Source organism: Brienomyrus brachyistius, chromosome 8 (assembly GCF_023856365.1).
Source record: "Brienomyrus brachyistius isolate T26 chromosome 8, BBRACH_0.4, whole genome shotgun sequence".
Lineage (NCBI taxonomy): Eukaryota > Metazoa > Chordata > Actinopteri > Osteoglossiformes > Mormyridae > Brienomyrus > Brienomyrus brachyistius.
The window spans coordinates 20390588-20414964 of NC_064540.1; the positions used below are offsets into that span (position 1 = coordinate 20390588).

The 24377-nt window shown below is 43.0% G+C and overlaps 2 protein-coding genes across 5 annotated transcripts; both read right to left on the bottom strand.

Annotated features, from left to right (window-relative positions):
• Positions 1–48: 48 nt before the first annotated feature.
• pfkfb2b (6-phosphofructo-2-kinase/fructose-2,6-biphosphatase 2b) lies at positions 49–16579 on the bottom strand. Of its 4 annotated transcripts, none has more exons than XM_049023998.1 (16): positions 15906–16579; positions 14755–14917; positions 12622–12747; positions 12355–12451; positions 10792–10858; positions 10070–10144; positions 9840–9896; positions 9586–9710; positions 8768–8975; positions 7625–7771; positions 7289–7393; positions 7072–7201; positions 6609–6671; positions 5981–6045; positions 4596–4790; positions 49–1796 (listed from the first exon to the last, which is right to left on the bottom strand). In XM_049023998.1, the coding sequence occupies exons 2-16, from the start codon at positions 14840–14842 to the stop codon at positions 1731–1733; spliced, it is 1614 nt and encodes a 537-aa protein (XP_048879955.1). In that variant the 5' UTR covers positions 14843–14917; positions 15906–16579; the 3' UTR covers positions 49–1730. The 4 variants fall into 4 exon arrangements, with proteins under 4 accessions (XP_048879955.1, XP_048879956.1, XP_048879957.1 ...); XM_049023999.1 differs by lacking the exon at positions 15906–16579 and adding an exon at positions 15656–15899; XM_049024000.1 differs by lacking the exons at positions 4596–4790; positions 15906–16579 and adding exons at positions 3725–3747; positions 15652–15899.
• Positions 16580–16654: 75 nt separating this feature from the next.
• phtf1 (putative homeodomain transcription factor 1) lies at positions 16655–24377 on the bottom strand. Its single transcript, XM_049023984.1, has 18 exons — positions 24218–24377; positions 23908–24003; positions 23446–23545; positions 23256–23312; positions 23091–23160; positions 22768–22926; positions 22451–22631; positions 22266–22368; positions 21969–22145; positions 21642–21881; positions 21341–21469; positions 20966–21235; positions 20518–20649; positions 20300–20386; positions 19597–19752; positions 18738–18833; positions 18282–18407; positions 16655–18151 (listed from the first exon to the last, which is right to left on the bottom strand). The coding sequence occupies exons 3-18, from the start codon at positions 23473–23475 to the stop codon at positions 18131–18133; spliced, it is 2034 nt and encodes a 677-aa protein (XP_048879941.1). The 5' UTR covers positions 23476–23545; positions 23908–24003; positions 24218–24377; the 3' UTR covers positions 16655–18130.

The following is a 24377-nucleotide window of genomic DNA, read 5'->3' on the forward strand; positions in this document are numbered from 1 at the left end:
ATAAGGCAGCTCATAAGTTTTCAAAATAAGTAGACGAGACCGGTGGGACTCATTTAGCATTATTTACTCAATTTTGAACAAGGCATCATTTTGCTGATTGAAAAGCAGCACACTACTATGAAACCGTACATTGTGCGTTAGCTGGTTTTGGAATACATTCATTAGCACGTTACAGTAGACTGAAATGCAGTGGCCTTCCCTGTGAAGGAGCTTTGGGATCAGTAACGCAGTCCTCTTTTAGGTCTCCTCCCGCAAGCAGGCTGAACAAACACTCTATCAAACTTTTAAACATATGCACAGTCTCAAAGCTGAAGTAGATAAGGCTTTCAGAAATGTTGCCCCTAAGGCACAGATTCAGAGCAAACAACTGATGTGATTCTACAGGCATCCTGTACCCCATGATGTGGACTGCCCTGTTAATTAACCAAAACTGGGATGGACTATTCTGATTGTGATGCTCCCTTCCATTAAAGGTTCTTATGCATTCCAACTGCCTCCATTCATCTTTGTCCTTAAGAACAATTTCTATGTTGTTTAAAACTACTTTTGCATCTTTAACATACTTAAAGTATATACAAATGTATAAATACATAATAGAGCTAACGGTGTTCATACCAGTATATAAACTACTTTAGTTTCTGTATTAGGGGCGGCATGGTGGTGCAGTGGTTAGCACTGTTGCCTCACACCTCTGGGACCCGGGTCCGAGTCTCTGCCTGGGTCACATGTGTGCGGAGTTTGCATGTTCTCCCCATGTCGTCGTGGGGTTTCCTCTGGTTTCCCCCCACAGTCCAAAAACATGCTGAAGCTAATTGGAGTTGGTAAATTGCCCGTAGGTTTGCATATGTGAGTGACTGGTGTGTGAGTGTGCCCTGCGATGGGCTGGCCCCCCATCCTGGGTTGTTCCCTGCCTCGTGCCCATTGCTTCCGGAATAGGCTCCGGACCCCCCGCGACCCAGTAGGGGGGGAATGGGGCTTTCAGAGAAAAAGAACCCTGCAGCACCTTCCTACCATTATATCACTCATTCAGTGGTGCAAGAAAAAGATCTGTGTGATCATTCATTTCAGTTTCTTCGTTCATGGGGTACAGGATGCCAAAATGCCAATTCATTCACAAACCTTAAAGCTAAGTTATTACTATGTACATTTGTACCAAATTTGTGTAACAGAGAAAAATAAATTATCTAGCAAGGTTTGTTTTAATTGCTTGTGAGTCATTTACAGTTTCAAATATTTAGTTCACTGTTTTAAAATCTATATTCAGAGTTGCATTTTAAGCTTTTCATTAAATATATATTTAAAAAATGTCAATTTGCCAACTTAAAAAGCTGTATGTTTTATAAGGTTCATATTAGTCATGCAAAGTGTTTTTTTTATATAATAAACTATACATAGAAATCCATCTTCCATATCACTTATATAGTACATAGTCGCTGTGAATTAGGAAACATGGATGTTTTAAAATGAATTTAAACATACTTGAAGCTCACAAGTATTTCCTTTACTAAATGAACATTAAATGAGACATTTATACTTACAGGCATTGCTTATAAGCAATGCACATAATTATTCAGATTTTTGGTGCTCAGAAATTTATACATACATACAAGTGGACATGCAGTGCAACTGAAGACATGTAGCAGACAGATCCAAAGTGCTCCAGGTCCTGGGCTGGGAGACAGCAGGGGGTGGGGCTTTCAGAGAAAAAGAACCCTGCTGCACCTTCCTACTCAAAAGCGGACACAGTCACTAGCTTCTTCCTGGCTGTCACAGTCGATTCCCTCGCAGATCGATTCCTATGAAGGGAATGAAGCAGATGTCAGCATCACATGTGACATATGTCCTCCCTCCTCCATCAGAAGAAGCTTATGCTGTAACTAAAGAGGTGACAACAGTGGAGGGAAATGACAGCATGCTTTTGGGCCTGGGAGGCTGTGGTTTTGCTTACAGGTCCTAGTGCTTTCACAATGTGATGCGTCTCTCGTCCATAACCGCTTCATAAACCTTGCAAGCACAACGGTCATTCAAATTTTATTCAAATTTTGTAACCAAGTCTAAGATTCATAATTAGGACAAAACAAGATGAAGGAGAAGGAAGGAATAACCTTAATGAATCTATGTGTGGGATTTTACTAGGGAAACTTCTGGAAATGAGGAATATATTACAAAGTAAAAGTATCAGCACAATCCTCCAGCTTTAGTAATCGACTTAGGTAAACAGTTTCAAAACATTTATTCTGTCTCGAGAACTGATCCCAAAAATTTAAGGGGATTTAAGCAAAATGTATTTTTTTTCCTATACTTAATTTCTAGACAAAAATATCACACAGGTATCATTTTCACAGGCATAATCAGTGCCAAAAATACTTTATATAACTCTTAACTGAATGTATCCACTGTCATCAGCACGGCTACAGAATAAAGTCACCAAAAAATGAGGGAAACAATTCTGCCTTGGAGAAAACAGACACATAGAAGCATCTCTGAGAAATATGTGCTTCTCTCAGGATATGATCATAACGAGACTGCAAAGGCGGGATGGTGTTTACCCATGAAAATGAGCGATAACATAATCACAGTGCTGTACGGTATCTGTACCTTCATAAGTATTGTTTCGAAAACTTTGTCCTTGACTGAGTATTCACTATATTAGCAGCTTTCACTTTCTACTTTACGATTATAAAGAAATTCTGTACTTTTTACTTTAGTATATTTCTATTGACAATGGCTGTTATTCATTACATTTTGCAAAGCCAACCTAATTTTGTCTACAGGGGTGCACTAAAAACACAGCTGTATTGCCCCGATAGGGAGTACATGAGGTTTTGGGGCCAATCTGCCACAGGGGACATGGGAGGGGAAAAAATTAATGGAAGAAAAAAATAATGAGATTTTGTGAGATCCTGCAATACTTTTGCATTACTTATATAGTACCTGTACTCTGTCAATTCAAAATAGGAAGTTTATAATTCATGGACTGGTAACTATAAACCTAAATAACACAGACACGTGCAGCAAAGTTGTGAAAAATCGCACTGTGTCAAAAATACCTTCTACTCTTTGTGCTTGAAGAAGAGCATGAGTGAACATAAAGCATTCGCTGCTGGCAAATGGGCACAAGCATTAATAAATATGCATAAACACATAATCTTAAAATTAAACAGTGTGCATTGTCCTCCATAGTCTACTGCTTAAAGTACATATTGATGGACATGTCTATGTCATTTAGTTTTATAGCTATTAGTCCATTTATTATTTCCTATGGATACAGTGTAGTTAATAATAAATATGTATTTTGAGACAGTAGGCCTATTACAAAATCTCATAAAAGTACTGCAACACCATCTAGTTTTTCTTTTGGAAACTGATACTAAAGGTCTTTGTACCTAACTAACCTTTTCCACCACTTTATTTAAGGCTGCATTTGATACCAGCTAAATATATTCGATACTTAAATACTGTTAATAACAGATACTTTAACTCACTTTGACTCTTTTACTCAAGTGATACTTTAATAATAGATGGGTTTTAATTTTTACCCGAATAATTTTCCTAGTAACATATTACACAAGTACGGGGTTCAGATACTTTATCCACCACTGCATACTGATAAAGTCTCTCTTATTTTATCAGAGAAAATACTGCAGTTTTCTCATTGGCTGGAGGATCCCTTTGGTCCTGCAGTGAGGGTAATATCTGCAGACACATCCTGCAAGATACTCACTGACAGCTGCTTGCCGTCCAGGGCTGTGAAGGAAAGAGGACAGGGAGAGAGTGGGGGGGGGGCAAATAGAAATGGAAAGATCAAGCTGAAACAAGACACACACAGCCAAGCACACAAACACACATTTTATATACAATGTGCACCACACAGACATACAGAAAATTACCCACACAGAAACAGCATATATAAATATCAGATTACATATTACACCCCCAAGTTATAATTATGTATCACCCTATTTGATCACAAATATACCTAAAATGTGTACAATGTAGATGTCCAAACATTTGAAAGGCATATAATGTGGGTTTTTAAACGTGTTTGGAAGTTCAGCCAAGTTATCCCATTCAATTCCCTCTGTACATGAACTCTGACCACAAAAATCAGAACATTCTGAAAGGCGCCCTGTTCCATTGGACAGGTGAAAAAGGCCACGTGGGTTTGGCAGAGCCAGATGGCGACCGACACAGGCAGAAAGCTTCTCATCCCTGTGCTTACTGGGGGGTTCTGCACTGCATGGGGGCGAGCTGGAGATCAAGGTATAGCGCGGCAGATTCTCAACACAAGGACGGCGGACATGCCAGACACAAGCAGGTACGGGGCGGACACAAGACATCCAGAGAACAGGAACCGAACCAGAACCACAAGACCAACAGCTCATGCCAGACCATTCCACTCCACTGGCAATCACTGAATCGACCAGCTGAAGGTCCACAGGGAAGTCACTGAGAGAAGTGTAGGAAGAGAACTGGGGGCAGGGGTGCCCAACAATGGGGGAGTTAAAGAAGGAAGGTTGGGGGGTGGGGTGGGTGACTGATTAGGGTGATTTAAGGCGAGAGCCCTTAATACCAGCAGTACTGCTGACACTAACTTCACTCTGCTGCAGCAGCATCGCCCCCTCTGGTGTCTCCGGGAACTGCAGGGTCGACGGGGAGGGGGCAAGGGGCAGCCAGGGCCGGTTTCCGGCACTGTAGAGCCGGGGTCGCTTGACCTGGTCGTGACTGGACAGGGGTGTGTAACTATTCCGGCGGAGCAGGACGGGTGCAGGGTCCTTCCGGACTTTGTTCTGGACGGGGAGGGGGAAGAGACCACGTGCGTTATGGTGAGAGATAAACACAAGACAGCGCAGGTGAGAGTGGATCTAATGAGGAGGGGACTCCTGAAGAGCTAGAGCGAGCGTTAGCTGGCCTTGGCTACTTCTGCCACACTTCTGTGGCAGTGGAGCTTCAACACAAACATGGGCATACAGGCTATGCTAAGCCAGCCTAGGTTCAGCTAGGCTGGGTCATGCCATTTACTCCTGAGAGCCTAAGTGCTCATTTGACAGTGTTGAGGTGGGAGACAATTTTAACACGTGAACAGGTTTGTCCAAAGAACCAGGAGATGCCGAGACTGCAGAAGGAAAGTACAAGGTGTTTGAGAAGCCTGGTAAAAGTGCAACAATGACGACAGAGACACGAAGTGATCATGGAACGTAAAGTCATGACTAGATCTACATGCCTTCAGTTTGCAAATTAGCATAGCGAGAGTGAGCGCCATACAGGAATGTGCATGATCAAAAGCAAGAATATGAACACAGTGAAATTTCATATTAAGTGGAACCCTTACAGATATTGAAATGGAAACTGGTAAGTCTGTTGCTTGATGATCTAAACATGAAGGTAACACCTATAACAGTACGTGAAACCAGCCATACTGTATGAAGTAACTCCTTGATTAGGACCCAGATGACCCTGATCACAGGCCGAATACATCAGAGACAGGACACCAGTCCATTTCAGGGAATTCAGACGTGTACTCAGACGATGCAGGCAATTCAGAGTCACCTGGAGAGCATGTCTGAATTCCAGGAAGGAAATTGACAGGAAACCCACGCTATTCCTGAGAGAACATGCAAACGCTACACCCACAGAGCTGGACTCAGAGCCATGACTCCAGATATGAGGCGACAACGTCAATCACAAAATTTAATAATAATAACAACAGAAATTATTATTATTATTTGCAAACATATGCTGTCAATTGAAAAAAGATAAAATGGCAAAACTCCAAAGTGACTAATTTTTATCAGTATTATGTAAGTTAATGTTCCATAAGAGGAACACAAGCAAAGGTGTGTAGGAGACCAGACAAGCCTAACATAATTTTTAAGACCCTATTTTTCATACAGTTCATTTGGTGCACTGAAGTTCATAATGCGTTTCATAACCCTGTAACTGAAAAGAAATAGTTACAAAAAAACAAAGAATAACTCACAAAAGGGCGATCGCGGTGTGTGTTCACCGCCTCTACATTCAGGTGAAACATCTCCACTTTGCAACCTGCGGATACAGGAATTAGACACAGGTTAAGTGCAACAGGACCGACAATAGACACACAACATACACAACAGAATCACAGTCAAAGGCGCCACCAAGGGGTGGCCAGGAATCCACAGCCCACCTCCAAAGGCAGCTGCAGAGATTTTATTTTAGAAAATTTCGGTGTCCCACTGGACCGTTAACTGTAAGATCCACACATAGTTTGTGTCGTTAATTAGTTTGCACCCCAGCGCTTCTGAATGAAAGGGTTTGTAAAATCTTTAATTGACTGATTTTAAATGTTGTTAATCCTAATTCTTCTTGTTGCATTTTAAATTAGTTAACTATATTTTTAATTAGTCAGCAATTCAAACACTTTGGAGCGAAACAGTGTTCTTCTTCTTCTTATTATTATTATTGTGGTGTTTGTATCACCCAAAGAAAATCTCTGGCCATCCCTTGCCCACCGCACTAAAACCTTTCTGCTGGTGTCCCTGATCACAGCCTACGTGGGGGAGGGCAGTGGCAGGGGCCCGCAGAACGCACTGGACGGCTCACTGGGCAGATGCTGCAGAAGGTCTTACCATAGGCCACTGGTGTGAGCTTGAGGACTGTGTGAAGGGGGCATTTCAAGTAAGGCAGGTCATCTGAGAAACGCAGCAAACGGAAAGCACAGTCATTTCCCCATGGTCTCCTCAAACCATGGTTGTACCGTGTCTGTAAGGTAGTTACATCAAAAAAGCCAGGAACAAACCAAACTCCCAGCTGATATAGTTATATGACGTCAACATGAACAAAAAGATTAACGAAAAGACATTTACATGAGCAAAAACACAGTTACACTCTTGCTATCATGCTGGCTCTCATGTCGGCTGAGTAAAAGGAGGCTGCAAATGTGAAATTTCCATGAAAGGCCTGCGGTCGTAGCCTTGCAATTAACTTGAATTGTTCCCCTGCAATAACCAACTGAGTGATCTAAAAACTGCACTTTTGAAATGCTATTTTACTGGCAGTGCTATTAGGTAAAACATAAGCCTGTGTACCTACCGGCACTTTTGTCCAGAAAGTAAGCTAGCAAGCAGCGCATCACGGCCTGGTGACAGATGACCAGCACTTTCTCCTGCCTTTCCAGTTCCATGATTACTGGCTCCAACCTCTGCACCAGGTCCTGGTAGGACTGTGATGAGAGTGAAGGGGACACAATGACCTCATCCAGAGCATCTCCTTCCCAGGGACGCCGATCTCAGGTGGTCAACAGGAATACCTCGCCTCCTGGGTAGCGGTAGTGGTATTTGTCCTGGTCCCGCAGGGCAAACTCCTCTGGAAAGGTGTCCTCAATCATCTTGTAGGTCATCTCCTCGCAAACACCCTAAGAAACCAACACATGATGGGGTCACGATTCAGTTTTGTTTCTCAGGTCCAGAACACATACTCACATGAGTCCTTTGCAAGACCATACGTCTGTTTTTTTTGTAAGTGTTTCCCTTGGCTGTCTTCCATTTCCATTCCTATCCACCCCTTAGTCCCCTCCACACACACACTTTGTCATGTGGTTCTGCTGGAAATCCTGCCTGGACTTATAGATCAAAGTGGTACTTACAGCATCTATCTCATTGAGGATCTTCCACTGCTCATAGGGAACTCCCAACTCCTCAGCTGTCTGGATGGTCCTCCTCAGCTGACTGGTCCACACCTTCAAACCTGAGAGACCGTGCTCCTCAATAAATACTCGGAGAGCTTGTGCAAACTGGACAATGGATAGACAAATTAGGGGGGGGGGGGTAAAAGATTACAAATGATTGCTTTTTTCACTCTTTTTGTTCAGTGATGAACACGGCCAAGAATTGTTTTATACAATTCATTCAGTGAAGAAGATTCAGGGATAGTTCCTAAAGGCTCCGCAATTATCCTCAATAAACGCAAATTATGCAGTAAAATGATTTCACCTGCTATCAAAACATTTTATTCCTTGATTCTAATGGTAATTTGTTCGTTATTAGTTACTTAACATAAGAAATTTACAAATGAGAGGAGGCCATTCGGCCCATCAAGTTCGTTTGGTGAGAACTTAACTAATAGCTCAGAGTTGTTAAAATGTTATCTAGCTTTGATTTAAAGGAACCCAAGGTTTTAGCTTGCACCACACTAACTATTCTAATCTAACTACATGCTGTGTAAAGAAGTGCTTTCTCAAATTCAGTTTAAAATGGCCACGAGTTCTTGTATTTGAACTGATATTGAAGTAACTATTTGGCTGAACAGCATCCAGGCCTGTTAGAATCTTATATACCTGGATCATGTCCCCTCATAGTCTCCTTTGCGCGAGACTGAACAGATTCAGCTCAGCTAACCTCTCCTCATAAGACATTCCTCTAAGACCAGGAATCTTTCTTGTAGCCCTACGATAAACCCTTTCTATGGCAGCAATGTCTTTTTTAAGATATGGTGACCAAATCTACACACAGTATTCTAGGTGGAGTCTTACCAAAGAATTGAATAATCTTAGCATCACCTAGCTTGACTTAAACTCTTATTGTCTTGTATTTATTACCACTAGTTTGAAGATGCAAACAAGAATCTCATTAAACTATGCATGCAGTAAAACCTTGGAAACTCGGGAACTTGACCGTAATGATAATGACCGCATTTTCCCATAACACACCTGTTTTCTTAAATAGCCTCAATGCGATTGCACAACTGTAACTTAAGTATCGCTCAAGGTGATATATTATAAGGGTTGCACCTGCTTCCCGCGCAGGGACAGCTCGGAATCACCGCCGATGCGGCCCTGCACGTTGTGCTCGCTCTCGCCGTGCCGACACAAGTAGATGGAGTGAGAGTGTACGTGTATGTTCATCAGGTAGTAGACGATCCTGCTCTGGATGTAGTCCTGCACCCGGTTGACCAGGAATCGGCGGCCCACGTTCATCACCTTGATGAAGGAGGTATCCCTAGAGACAGACGCACCAAAAAATGTATTGGTAAAATGGAACTCTGGGTGCTGGAAATTAGTCACCTTTATCAGTGGGTCTTTCAGATCATCCAACGCAGAGTCACGGTAAAGTACACGGAAGTAAAAGGTAGGGGAGACGCTGGATGGGATACCGATCTATTGCAGGGCACACACCCTCTACACACACACACACACACACACACACACACACACACACGCACACACACACACAAAGTCCTGTACTCATATCTTTGTCGGAAATGTTCATTCATTTCTATGGACATAACACTAATCCAAATTGTGACAACCCTAACCCTACTCAGCCCTACCCTTAACCATAAATAACCAAACAAAATACAGAACTTAGGGTACTTTTAGGTTTTTTATTGCAGTCACAGATTTATTTAAAAATGAGCTTCCCCTTGTGGGGACTGAAAAAAATATCCCCACAAGGTCAAAGTAACAGGTGGTCCCCACAATGTATTAGATACAGAATGGATGAATAGCTGGATGTTAATGACAATATCTGTGCTGTAATCAGGGTTTTAAGGGTGTTTAAGCAAAAGGCTGACAAAACAACAGGGAATGAGTGAATTGTGATTTCCAACCTGTCATACTCATCAGGATCCAGTGGTTGGTATGTAACTTTATAGCACTCGATTCTCTTAAGGAAGTCGTCCATGACACGCTCTCGGTGTCTTTCTGGGTAGTCAGGACTGGACACCTTTACCTCCTAAGAAGAGTCCAATCATGACCCAAATAATGGACGAACAACAACAACAAACATCACGTGGATAAGGCTAAATAAATGCCCGCTCACAATACTGTCATTTGACACCGCAATACATTGGTCAGAACGTACCAGGATATTGGCAGCAATGACTTCTGGGTCATCACATACTGACTCTACGAAGAACACCTGTTGAAGGAAACAGCTGTTTCAGCATCCTTCATAATGGCAATATCCATATTTATCAAAGTATGGATTCTTCCCATGAGAATGAATAAATATGATTTCACTTTGTTTTGAAAAAGAGGTCTGTGACTTTCAGGGTATCTATATAGTAATTAAATAAAGAGTATAGCTCCTACTTTGTAGCCATTTTCCTTAGTGAAGCAAAGAATCAGGTCTCTTCTCTCCCTCGTTGTGTTTGTAGCATCAAACACCTGAAAATAAAAATAAAAGTTCACAGGGAAAGTGAACAAAAAGTTCACAGAGTCACCTTTACATTTACTGCAGTAAATGTAAAGGTGACTCTGACAAACCTAATGTCTGCCAAGAATTGTGGTACTGCCTTTGAAAACAAACATGGCTGAATCAACTTTGAATAGATTACCATGGGCTGAAACAGGAGTAACATTCTTGTTTAGTGTTGTTTTGTTTTTCTCTTTTCTCTTTTTTTTCCCTCTATCCCTCTAGAGTAAATGCAGCAATCTTGTGTTTGTATGATATTTGGAAAACTGCACAATTGTAAAAGGCTGTATTTCAAAGTGTTTAAAAAATGAAAATAAAATAAAAAAAAATATTGTGGAAAAAACATGGCTGAATGACACAGAGTAAGCCAATACCATACATAAATGTGGTGTGAGGTGCTGACAAGAAGATATCTTGAATCCCTGAAGTTTCAGTTTCTAACAATTCTATGTGGAGCTCACTTCAGTCACATGACACTGAGTGCCAAACAGAGATGATGTTCCTAACAGGGCTACAGCCATTGGTCACGCAGCTAAACATGCCTGCCCTCTGTAGCGGTGTGTAATATCAAGGTCTTAACTTCCGGAAGGGTTTAAGGCATAAGGAAACAATGTCTTACAGCGATCTGACCTCCTTCCTCATTCAGGTAGGACTTGACATCTTGTAGAGCAACAAGAGCACACTGTCTGTAGGGAACAAAGGTTTTCAGTAACGACTTCCAAACATTGTGATATACTTCAGAAGGTTGTGATGTTTGCTTCCCATTGTAGCCGAATTATCAATGAGGTCCTCTGCATAGATGTACACTGTGCATATACATAATGTATAACTATTTCAATTTTACATACACCTAAATCAGTTTCGCTTCCAGAGTGGCTTCTAGCACACAAGAATTAAATGAAAGAATCACATCTTTCCTTCTATGTTAGAGCAACAGTCCAAGCTGGTGATCACAGCTTTTAGACTGCTGTGTATTTAGCCATGGTGGGACTGCAAAAACCACACAACTGCAACTGATTAAAAATGCTTAATCACATATCACCAGTTGCCCCAGTTTTCGGTTACATACATCACAGAATCAATATCTACTAGCTGTCAAGCGAAAGGCTAGAAAATTGCAATGAAATTAGCCAGCTCTGCCTTAATTAGTTTTTATTTCTGGCATTTAGCTCGTCGCAATAACCTTGTCTGAGGTACAAGGCCAGCCCAGATCTCTCCAACTGGTTCAGCTACTATTCGCCTTCAAAGACTGTATCTTTGTGCGTGAAAAAGACTGATTTCTGTGAAAGTGTGTCAGAATTCTCATTTTTATGTAATGCCGTCTAAAACAGAGAACAATACAGAATGTTCCCTGCCTCAGTACCTATAGACCAGGGTTCTCAAGTCTCACGCATTGACTGTAAAACACATGCAATTCAACCAGTTCACACGCTCACACGCCACACCTTGTATTTATCATGCTGAAAAGTAAGGGATAACACCCACCAAGGTGTCCCGTTATAAAGAATAAATGGATGAGGTGCAGGCATATGGAGTCTCCTGCAGAGTTCATAGCTGTCCCGAGTTATACAGAGTTATTAGCCACCTACCAGCCAATCAGAAAATAGCATCTGTTATTTCCGGGTAAATTCCAAAATAAGTTACATTTGATCCTGCTACAAGCATGTTATTATATGGATGTGCACAGACACGGAGTGCAGACAAGCTGGAAGTGGAAGAGCAAGATGGAATGAATGCAATAAGCAGGGCTCTCAAGTCTCATGCATTGACCAGGAGACACACGTTCTGCTCCTAACTTCTGTATTCTCACTCCAAACTTTTGATGAAACTTGTGAGCTCTACTATTGACTGTGGAACTAATGATCATGTGAACTCAAAAATCAAGATGCAAGGGTGTCTAGTACATTGTACCCAACATCCAGAGAAACAAACTGGTGAGGTGTTACTTTTAGGCGCTGCCATCTTGGATCCAACTGTCAGAATCATATTAAATCATATTAAACGATAATTGTAACAAAAGAAAGTGGTCACTCTTCAGAGTCCCATTTGGTGTAGTTCCGCTGCCTTGGGGCATAGTGTATAGAGAGTAAACTTCTGTAAGCCTGACAAATTGGATGTTCAATTTCAAAACTAATCACCAAAGCGCTCAGCAGAGGCCGGAAGCAAACTTCTTTCAACATACTTCCTGATTTTCATGGCTTCCTCATTGTCGTGTCTGAAGAAATCGTAGGATTTGTAAGACTTCACCGCTTCTCGCCGGTACACACCCAGGTTAAACACTGTGGGAAGGCGACAACGAGGTCAACACCCAACAGTAAAAGTTCCCTGTCAATTATGTCACTTCCTGCATGTATATTACCTTATTCAAATATACATCGATTTTAAAACAGGATGTGTTGATTTGATTGATACCCAAGGTAGGGACAGCTGTCTACCCAAGCTCACTCACCCTTGGTGGGCACACCGATCCAGTTGAGGTAGCGTGTTAGCTTCTTGGCCATGTATGTTTTCCCCCTTGCCGGCAGGCCAATCATCACAATGACAGTGGGGGAGTTGGTCATGTAGGAGGCCCAGGCTGGGTAGATACAATGCACACGGATACGCCGTCATTGGAAAAGCAGTGCTGCCAACAAGTCTCACTGACCGCACATACCATGAAATGGTCCCGATAATTCCTGAATTGAGATCACAGAGTTCAAAACAGATAAACCTGCGTGTTACCTCTTGGTACTGGGGATGGTGTATTGATACCAAATAATTCCAATACATCTCACTGTATCCCAAAACTGATGCAATTTATTATTTTTATTTTTTATACCCATATAAAATATCAAGTAAATAACTAAGCTAAAGGTAAGAAAAACACTGTGGCTTGACATAATAGCTTGTTAAGGTCTAGATGGCAGAATGAATCTCTCGACAGGGGTCATGTCAAGCTGTCTCTGCATGAGTGGACACCCCCTGACTAGGAAGGCTGAGCTGTGGTGGCGAAATCGCAGTTTCAAGAGCGGAAATGAGTCCTTCTGTTGGACCTTCCAGAAAACGTTTCATTCAAGATGACTACACTATACAAAGCTGGACATATGGGTAATGAGTATAAATAGGACCGACGGAAAGCAAGCACATGTCCTGCAGGTAAGTCCTGTGATAGTCAAACAGAGCTGTTGAGGGGGGGGATATGATTCACACACACAAACATACAGACGCTTGAAACCCAGAGACCAAAAGTACAAGCTATCCAACATCACAGTCGGTTGAAACAGGCTCTACCACACTATCCTAGTGCATGAAGACATCCAAAGTCCCACTGGCTCATTCATAGCCCAAAGCGCAACAGTGACACACCAAACTGCTGCCAATTATCCCACATGCTGGAAGAATGGAGAACATGTGCGAATATATCCGTTTCAGAAAAAATATCTAAACTTTCTTATGTTCAAATATAAGAGCATCTAGACTAAACCAAATCATATGGGAAAGGGGTGGAAGTTTACATTTTGTTTGTACCCTTATTTTGCTATGTGATTGGGCAGCAGCTTGTGCCTTTTCTTCCCCAGTGGTGCCCTTCCTGTGGGGGCAAAAGTTTACAGTGTCACTACTGTCGCTACCCCCTCTGGCAGGGGGTGTGTCAGTGTGGAACACTACACAACTGTTACTAGTTCCTGCCCCCACTCTGGCTCTCTGTCACACCACCAATGCTATATGAGGTGGCAGGCAGGACGATTGAAAATAGAAATCCCAGACTCGCTGTTTCACAACCAGGCATGGCCAGAAGCTCTCGCTTACGCGTGACACGCGGGTCCAGCCCACCACTCTCGATGCTTGGAGACAGGGCTCCAACTGTCTGATTCTGCTCCAACAGTTTCTGGGGAGGGTGGCTTAGGTTTGGAGGGAGTTACGTGGGTGGGGGGGGGGGGTGATTTCATGAGTGGGATAGTGTTACAAAAACATAACATGTACATTCGTGCGAGCTGATTAACCACAGTAAGCACAATATTAGGTGAAATTCCTCATCACATCTAAATTCAGTTTGGTTCTGTTAATGGGCAGGAGTTGGGAGAGTTTTGCAATTATTATAATAAAAGCAGCCTGTATGACCTCATATCATCATCATCGTCTTCCTCAGAAGACATGTCCTATGCTAGTGACTTTATACCTCATCATTTCCTGGTGGCACAGATTTAACTGCCAGTCGTTGCCCCTGAGCACGCACTTCAGAAGACAGGTGTGGCAGAAACCAAATTCAGGGCAGAATGTCAGAATTTGGAGGTGTACGGTTGTGGGGCAAGTGTGAGCAAATCAGACTTATCTAAAAATAATCCACCGTTTAAACACGTGTTTGCAAAAATAGCTAAGAATATCTTCAATCAGCCTTGACAACATTAAGTAAAAACAATTTGACCTCCCGTTATAACCATCCATTTATAGGAAAAGAACCGCTACTCTACACTGTACTGTATACATTCCATAAGCACGTAATTTGTCCTGACAGATCATTTTGTCATTATACCAGTAAGTGCTTTCCATGAGTCAGATTCTTAAAACACACCAAAGTAAAACCTGGGCGTGCAGTCATACTCACAGCATTTCTTCTCCGTGGTCCTGTACTCCGTTTTCTTCAAGTCAGCGGAGTTCAGTGGCGCACAGTTTCCCTGCGGGCCAGACGACATGACTGGCAGTGCGACGGTCTTCCTTATTTGAATTGCCGGACTTGTTTTGATCCTAGGAGAACTGGGTCTTCATTGCTTCAAGAAGCAACAATTTTATCTCAGACAATCTCAAACAAATGTGATTTAAAAAAATGCACACATAATTGATTCCAGAAATCATTTAAGTATTTTACTCCAATTATAGGCTATATCAACATTTAGGCCTATTATATGCATCTATACTCTTTTTATTGTAATTCCGAGAGGGCGAAATCTGCTGTTGAGAAATTAAATCAACTTAACAATGTACTAAACTCAATGCATGCATGATAATAGGAAAATAAGTCAAAAGACTTCGGGGCCGTGCATCACACATGTACCAGTAGACGATCACCGTAAATTAAAGCCACATCTATACAAAAATACATGCACGGGTGTCATTTTATTTCGAGGTTTTCTTTGGTTTAGTCATTCGAATAGTGCTGACTCGCTATTAGACGTCTATGTAGTTCGCTTTGAGGTAAAGTACATTATATATACCGTAGGTGAATATTTCGGAAGAACGGCAGTGCGACGTCATTAAAGCGCTGAGCAATATGCAGTGCTGGTAAAAGCGTGAAATTAAAGCGGTTTCTGAAATATCAATTTGCAATGTGTTAGGTAAAACCCAAATGAATCAGGATGTTCAGAAAGAAAATAAGCGTCACCATAACAAACAGCTCCATTGAGTCGATAATCTCCCTTCATCATATTTTACCTCGTTTTACTCCAGCTAATCTTCTAGCTATCTTATAACAGCGATGACAATTGCATGGAAAGCTCCCACTTACCTACCTACGTCCGGCTAATAATAATCACAGTGGAATTGTACCATATCATCGAACGGAATAATACATCTATATATATATATACATATCTTTCTTGCAGCCGTCAATATATTTAATATGCAATTTTGTTGTACTTAAAGGTACAAAAGCCAGAATGTGGTTCCCTTCTTGCATGCAGCTTAGCCGGCGAAAATTTCTTGCGCTGTGACACTTGGGCCAATAATGCGGTTACTACGGCAGAGAAACAGTATTATTACCTCGGCGATAGATGACCTTCCGAAACGGTACCGGCCAAACACATGAATGAAGGTGTGTCTCTACGTCATAGTCTTGTTACCGTATTTCTACGAATAAAGGTAACGTTATTATCCACGACTTTGATCTGAATGCTACACTCCCGAATTGGAAATAGTTTGATACTCCCATTTATCGTGCAACACATCATTAAACCCTTTATTGCACTGTAGAACTGTAAACCTAGAGAGTTTATGTTAAAAGCTGGCTGAAGTGCTTTATATACGAACAGTAAGTAGTCGTGTTTGGAGATTCAGACAGAAGACAGGGTATTCTGTATAATGCCGTCTATATGGTGACCAGAGTCGACACTGACTTGACAGCACATAAGACATATTTCCGTCATTAATATTAGCATTTATATTCAATACTCGTTCGCTTTAGCTCCCAAAAAGCTACAAATGCCTATATTATTAACGAACTTTTTCCATTCAAACTGACCAGTTTGCATGTCCAAAAACCCAACTGAATCCTAATAAAAGTTTCTCGCATTGGATTATCATGCAGGAGCTAAGGATTTATGAAAGGGGGGCTAAGCCTTTTCTATGGGGCCCTGATTTAAATGCAAATGAATGGGAACACAGCTTTTAAACTAGCATACACAATAACGTTCATTATTAGCAGTACAAACAGTATTGTAATTAAATGCATGTTTTACAATACACTTAATACTTGTTTAAAGGTGCTGAATAAAAATGATGCTTTACAAATATTTCGTCTCAAAATTTTATTATACCACCCATTCAACCACGGCTTCATAACGTATAGCGCAAGATCGCGGCATAACACCTAGTTAGTCCATATGAAATCATTTGAATAATATGAAATTACTAAGTGCTCCAGCCGGAATATCGATCGTTATTTGGAAGGCGTGTACACGTTTGCAGAATTTTCCAGTTATGTTCTGCTTATCCTGAAATTACAGGGAAATCATTTCCACCTACAATTAGAGAACAACAAACCGTTAAGATGTAATTTGGTACGAGCCTGAATAGAACTCGATCCCTTCTGCAAATACACAAAATACCCGTGAGATTTTCACCGTTCCCAGTTCACTACACAACTTATTTAATTGGGGGTATTTCACAGCTCTTAAAACCACACAAGTGCTCTGCAGCCATTTATGTCGCACATTTCACCATAATTGAGCGTCCGTAGTTGTTAGTTCATTTGTAAATTCAATGAAATTAATGACTAACAGCGGCAGAATACATGGGAGAGAGGCAATAGCTGGGAAATGTATTTTAACAAAAATACAATCGCATACAGACTTGTTTGCTGATGCATAATACAACATGGATAATGTAACACGAATTGCTCTGTACCAGTGTTAAAGCCAATGACCTGCAAAATAAATTTAGCGACACTTTCAATTCACTATCCCTCCTCCAGACTCAGTAACCAATAATTTTTAAAAATAAATACTTAAACAAGGAAGGCGCCACATTTTATTTAATAATAATAATTATTATAATAATAAAACACTGGGTTATGGATCCGCGTAATAAAAATGCGTAAAACGTTTACTTCGGCTAGTCGTTACACAATCACCACACAGCAGCCTAAGATTTTCATACATCCTTGACTGCATTTCCTCTGATTTATTTACCGATTCATTGGATTTTAACTTTGATTCCATCGCTTAGAGCGTCCGAGTCACTTCCGTGCATCTCTTTACGTAAAATACTCGAAACTTCCAGTTTTTCTCCTTTCGCCTTGGCATGGCTATTTTCCCACCCTTTGGTGCTTCGCCACCCTAAACAATCTCCGGGACTGTCGCAGGAAAAAGGCACTAAGGGGGCTACACCTGAGGGCGAGGTAATTGCTTTTGTATTATGAAATACTGTCCACGAATACAAATGTCCGTCGGATTACTTAATAAGACAGTAGTTTTGCACATTCGGTGTAGGAAAGCAAAGCGTAATCCTGTTTCTATCGTTGAATTGGTCCCGCCAAATATCAAACCGCTAAAGTGACCCGTATTGATCCAGTGTAAATATTCATCCCATTGAGGAATTTAAATTTTGGACACACTGTTTTGAGCCTTCTCCATTGGCTTAGAAACAGGGATGCCCTTCCATGCCATCTGTAGCAGTTTGGCTTCAGGGCTCACTGATGAAGATCAGCAGATATCCTTCACTGGTCCAGCACATCTGTGGAACTCAAGTCATCTATCCGGACTTTCGTATCATGGCTTGATCTTCCACAGCTGGGAGCAGGGACAAAGATTAAAGCATAGATAGGGAGATAGTCAACACACCCTCTTCGTTCTTCCCTTCTCAGCAGTAAAAACACCACAGACAGTACTCAGACACAAGCAGAGACGAACCATCACTCACCCTGATGTTAAAGCCCAGTAGGTCACTAATCACGGCCGAGACTGCCGACAGGATAACCACACGTGTGATGTTGTAGATCAGAGGGTTCACGGTTAGGCCCAGCAACCGGAAAGGTTTGTCCAGCTCCTGAGACAAGAGCTGAGGCTCAGAATCATTTTCATTTATGTATATGGTAGAAGTCAATGTCATCAAAAAGCATACCCCATTTATTTAGATTCAAAATGTATGACAATACCCTGTCTTGCCCCGAATCTACAACATTTTGGCTACAAGTTAGATCACAATGCAACCTCAGCTGATTGATCAGAAATGTGGTATCTTGGTCCCACACTATACCTGACCATAATGACTTATCACTGTTCAGGGCAGAGTGGTATTCAAAGCAAGCTAATCACATCACACTTAATCAATACGACAGGTCAGTTCTGCATCACCCAATGTGGACACTGATCTTACTTTCATCAGCTTCGTGGCTAGTTTCAGGACGTTGTTGACGATGTTCAGCTCATCCTTCTTGTTGGGTTTCTTTTCCATCTTCAGGTATAAATTAATCTGGAGAAAAAAAGGAAGGTAATTCTGGTCCATGAAGTATTTTAGTACATATGCAGCAAAATTAAATCGGCAAACATAAATCTATTTTCCCTGCGCCTTTGAGTAAAAATGGTGTCTGCGTCAGACATGGTGACCTGGAGCCACAGTAGAAAACTAATGGCGCTTTTCCACTGGCACACAGGAACCAAGCCAGACCCAAGCTGTATCGTGAAGAGAGACTAGATGCAGCTGTTTTACTGTTTACTGTTCACACAGTGTACATCATGATTTACTATGTGCTAATTTACAGTAACACATCTGTGAGAATCGCTGTTATGTTAGCATCAAACGCTGGCAGAATTAGCATTCGCTTGTGTGAATTTCCATTATGAATCCATTCCATTCAGCTGTTCTAGAGTACTTTTTTTAAGTAGGTGGCTGTACATTTTCATGTTCTGAGTTATTGGGAATGCATTGCGATATGTGATAGTACTAATAATTAATTATTTATAGAATATGCCCTTTTGTCATTCAGATAATCCACGCATACTGATACAGAACAACAGTATGTCTGCGAATTTCAACCAATCAGATTGTGGTGACGTAATAAGCTCAATTTGGTCACGCTTTCGGCCCTGCTAGTATGTCAGCGCGGGTACTGCTCGGAAAAGTTACAATGGAAAAAAAACGTCACTTCACGTATGGGTTATTTCTTGGTGGCAGTGGAAAGGCGCCATGAATAGTATTTACAAAGGTGGGGGGAGCGGGCACCATGAAGTGGTACCTGTTCTGTTAGTAGCACAGACACGTTGCTGTACTTCCGGTTGGTCTCGAAGCCCAGGGTGGAGAGGCGCAGCAGAAAGACTATAAGGGCAAATCCCCAGATCAGCAGCTCCCAGTTAGTCTCTGAATACAGGAAGGTGTGGTGGCTGTGAAGGAGCTGCAGGTGTAGGAGATTAGATGAGGCACTCAAAATGACATGACTATTCTATGCCCCAAAGTGGAAGTCCACCATGGAAGTCTGTAAAATGCAGTTTTGTTTTTAACAATAATGCAAAATAGCAGATATTCTTTACAGCAGTGTTTCCCAATCCAGTCCTTTGGGACTGTGGGTCCCCGAGGACCGGATTGAGAAACATTGCTTTACAGAGCTAAAACATGTTAAAAAGCATTTATAAAATAGAAAGATAAAAAGAACACAATATTGCCACTTGGCTAATTTGTAAATACAACCACGAGTACCCACACAAGTAACCACAGTTTTAATATCAATGTCTAGCTAATACTGAAATGCTTTCTGCAAACCATTTAATGAATACTAGAATAAAAAAAATACAGCTAATGTTTTGTCGACTTTAGATTTTTTTGTATTTAATGGACATGCACGCACTGCTTTCAATATTAGGCTATTTATACAAGCATGAATAGGATTTTAATAGCTGCTATGGAAAAAATAAGCTAGTGTTTGGCTGACAGGTATGGCTGACCTGTGCACAACAGATGAAGGAGATGGAAAGAGCAAGAAGGAAGATGGAGGAGACAATGACATCAACCGATCGCTGGGGTCCACGTCTCTGCAATGGAAAAAACCACCGACACAAACACAAAGAAAAAAACTGTGAGGCCTCAGCCAGACGAAAATGTCTCTCTGGTGGACAGTGGTGTTACTGGACAATGATGAGGAGACAGGTCCATCCGTCCGAACCTTGAGGAATGACCGCAGCGACAGCCACATCTTTATGTTCTGAACTTTCTTCAGCCGGAAGTGGGGAATCTCTGACTTCTTGGCCTTCCGTGCGGATGTCAGGTGGCTGAAGAGCTTGGCAAAGAGGAGACGCTGTTGGGGGAAGGTAACACGTTAGACCAGTGTCTCCCAATCCGGCCCTTAGGGACCTTCAGACAGTTCATGTTTTTACTCCCATCCCGGAAGCAGAAATGTAGACTTTCTGGCAGGGAGCTGGGAGGGGACAAAAACATGGACTGCCTGGGTGTCCCTGAGGACTGGGTTGGGAATCACTGCCATAGACTAGAGGTATGACTCAATGGTCAGGAGAGAAGACCATTTTTAATACTTCCGTGCATTTGGTTCCCTAGCCTGCCTGTTAAAACAGACCATATAAGGCCACAAGATTCAGCCAGTCCACCTGAATCACCTGTTTGTACGTCCTCTCCGCTACACACATCATGAAGAAGAAAAGTCCAGAGAGGCAGACCCTCTCCACGGTGGTGATGAAGAAAAAGAAATACGCCACCATACTGGGAGGCCCGAGCGCCATCTCCATCAGCTCTGACAGCGAGAGGGAGCCCAGGTGAGCTGTGTCAAGCCCCTGCACCAGCCGGAAACTGAAGGGCAGCAGGGCCAGCGCGGTGGTCATCACCACACCCAGCATCAGGTAGCCCACCCCCTGCTCCACAGCCTTTACCTGGCCCAAGAGGGAAAATCACAATAAGGACCATCTTCAAATGTCCACATGAGATTACTACATGGCAAGCCAAGTACTGGATAGCAAACAAGATAAGTGGCTAACCCGATTCAGGATGATACCACTCATGTCCAATACAGACATGTCCATCTTCTGACATTCCCCATTCTCCCAGATGATGGCACTCACACGGTCTTCAGATGGATGGCAGGCCTGCAGCCAGGACAGGTGACTCTGGGCAAAGAAAAGGTGGACTTCACCTCCTTCCACTGCAAAATGTTGGTGGATCATCAAACTGCTTTTGGCCAGATTAAACCTGGGTAGACAATGTTAACGGGCCCAAAAAACTGCAAGATGCCGTAGCTGACACAATATCTTGGGCACAGCTGGGGTGTTAGTGGCACACCTGCTGGAAGCTCTCATCCTCACTGGTTAGCATAATGGGCACAGGCATGACGTGGCTTTGCCGGGTCTCCTCATCACTGTCACTACTGCCGGAGGAGGCGGAGTCCGGTCCTTGGAGGAGCTCCTCCCACATGGTGTCGTCGGTATCAGAGGCAGGCCGAGAGCTTTCCGAGGGGCGTAGCCGCTCAATCTGCCGCGATGGAAGCCTGGCCGCTCTCCCTTGCGCCTTGTTGCTCTCCTCCTGGCCAGAGTGCAACACAGCATCTCACACCTCCGATACACCAAACCATCATGATACTAAATGCCTGGAAGGTAATCTGGCCGCTACCTGAGGGCGCACTGGAGGCACTGGGCTTGTTCTGCAGGAAGCATGGCTCCGCTTCCTCAGGATGGTGCCAGAGGCTGATGCCTTTTTGGAGCGGTGCCGCCGACCTGGCTGATCGTATTCCTCAGCGTCCTCCTCACTGGACAGCTCCTCGGACGCCCCTAGCTTGACAAAACTATTCTGTGGCAAAGTGAAAGTGCAGCACAAATTTCAAGTCAAGGTTATCTAGTGTGTTTTTGTTTTGCAAGAGTATTACGAAAGAACCCAGACCACAAGGTTTGGCACAAGCCAACGTCTTACCCCTTTTTTCTCTCTCCTGGATATCTTCTGGATCTCATTCTGCAGTTCCAGGTCATTCAACCGCTCCACCACCTCCTTCTTCGCATTTCTACCCTTCCTCTGCCTGAAGGAAAAAGTTCAGGAATTACAGCACATTGCACAGGTTCTACGCCTTCAAAAGGTCCAGTCAGCTGGTGTGGCCCCACCTCTTCCTGCGGGTCGGACTTCCGGCAAGGTTGGCTGAGGGGCTGACCGGCAGACTTCTGCTAGACTCCGTGGACACAATCTGACAGTGCACGGTTCCTAGCAGTAGCATCAGGCATGCTGGTCCCACAACTTCGCTGACGCCAGCCACCGGAACCACCATGTACACAATCACGGCAGCTACTATGGGACACACACAGGGAGGAACTCATGGTCACACACCCGGGTGAGGCTTCTTGACCCATCTGGGCTGTGTTTGGGGGGGGGGGGGGGGTGAAGGTTCCTGAGATGCCTAGCACAGAATCGATAACCAACAAACCTTGCAAGAAGTACAGCAACAGCAGCCACGTGGAGATGCCCCGTGAGGTGACTTGGGTCCACCATTGGAAGAAAAGTGGGAAGAGCAGGACCCTTACAAGACCTTTGCGGGTCAGTGCTGTCCAGGGACTCTGAGGCTTGGCCTTGCTGAAGGTCGAGCCTGAAAGAGGGTCCCAGTTGCCCATGAGCTCAGAATCTTCTAGCAAACCCAAAGCACCCACAAGGCAAACAGATTATTTCACCAACTACCCTGTGGTGGTTTCGTAATACTGCCTCACTTTGTTTTGTTCCAAACCGTTGTTTCACACATAGTCCGGACCTCACCTCGTACTAAGTCAACGTCAATAAGGTCAGCCTTGATATGGCCCGTCCTCTTTGGCTTGTTGCCAAAACCCTGCAAACCAAAGTTTAATGCCATTTTAGTCGTTGCATTTAGGCAAAACATAACAGTGAAAGGCTGCGCAAGTGTCCACAAAACAAGAATCTCACCTTTAACTCTGTTTGGTCCAGTGATTTTTCCCAGACCTGCTGGTCATAGGCTCCAATCTGTCAGCAAAACAGTGTGCAAGTAGCCATTGGGAAAAAAAAACACTTTAAAAGCCATTCTGTGAATGCCCCTCTCTGGTTAAAGTAAACCACAAAACCTTCAACGTCATTAGTGTGGCCCACCAAGTCTTACCTTCTCTTGATACCAGGCTATCCCTGCCATCCTTGCTTTTTGATGCTGCTCGGACTTCTGGTGTCAAGTCATTTCACTGCAGACACCAGAATGGCGCAGACTGTCACAGCAAGAGAATGTAGTTACCACAAGGCAAAGCAGCAGATTACAATCATCAACGGAAATTATGTTTAAAAAAAACACGATGTCATAAATGAACGTAAACTGCAGCGTATGATTTTGCATTCAGCTTTACACAAACGTAGGTACGATTCCTAGGTATTTTACAAATCCCAGTGTATCTTTGTCCGCAAACTTGTACAGAAAATTATACTTTAGTATGCAGTACGTAATTTGCAATGGCATTTGGGAAATTTATTTGATGTGCGTGAAAACAGTGATAAAAGTTACTTCACACTTTCAGGAACAATTCTCGGGCCTGCACACTCTTCACACTTTTCGAACGAAGGACGAGAAACTTACCTCCTAGTGATCTGTTTAACCATCGAAACTAATCTGATCCAGTGAAACGTGCCGGTCTTTTCGCATTCAGTTTCCACATCAAAGATAAAGTCATATCTGTAACAGTTCAGAACAGCAGGCAGCATGCCAACACTTTCGCTTGTTTGCGTCTGATCAAATTTCCCCCGCACCCTTTTTAATTCAGTCGCATTTAATCCGAAACACTGCAGCTTGCAGTCTCCGCAGTGCTGGACTGGGTGCGGGAATCACCTGCCGCGCATCCGCACAGCTGAATAAACCCACAGAACCGTGCGAATCAGTAAAAACTAACCAGTTCACTTGCTCGTTCGCTGTAGTAGGTAACCATGAGCGGCCGCGGGGTTATTCCCGGTGTCGGCTCGCCCCGTGAGGCTGCAAAGGGAGTGTCCCCCGGTGAACCGGTCCAACAGAATCCAAACCGCCCCACGGGATCCAGCGCACTTCCTTGTTCC

Bases quoted from the DNA above. Each gene is read 5' to 3' on its own strand.
- pfkfb2b (XM_049023998.1), bottom strand. From the start codon at position 14,842: ATGTCGTCTGGCCCGCAGGGAAACTGTGCGCCACTGAACTCCGCTGAC. The intron at 9,711-9,839 runs GTACGTTCTGAC...GACTCTTCTTAG, and splicing joins TCATTGCTGCCAATATCCTG to GAGGTAAAGGTGTCCAGTCC. The intron at 1,797-4,595 runs GTTAGTGTCAGC...TTCCCTTCATAG, and splicing joins TGCTGCTGCAGCAGAGTGAA to GAATCGATCTGCGAGGGAAT.
- phtf1 (XM_049023984.1), bottom strand. From the start codon at position 23,475: ATGGCAGGGATAGCCTGGTATCAAGAGAAG. The intron at 18,834-19,596 runs GTACCACTTCAT...TTTTTTCTCCAG, and splicing joins CTGTGCTACTAACAGAACAG to ATTAATTTATACCTGAAGAT. The intron at 18,152-18,281 runs GTGAGTGATGGT...CCCTGCTCCCAG, and splicing joins TACTGGGCTTTAACATCAGG to CTGTGGAAGATCAAGCCATG.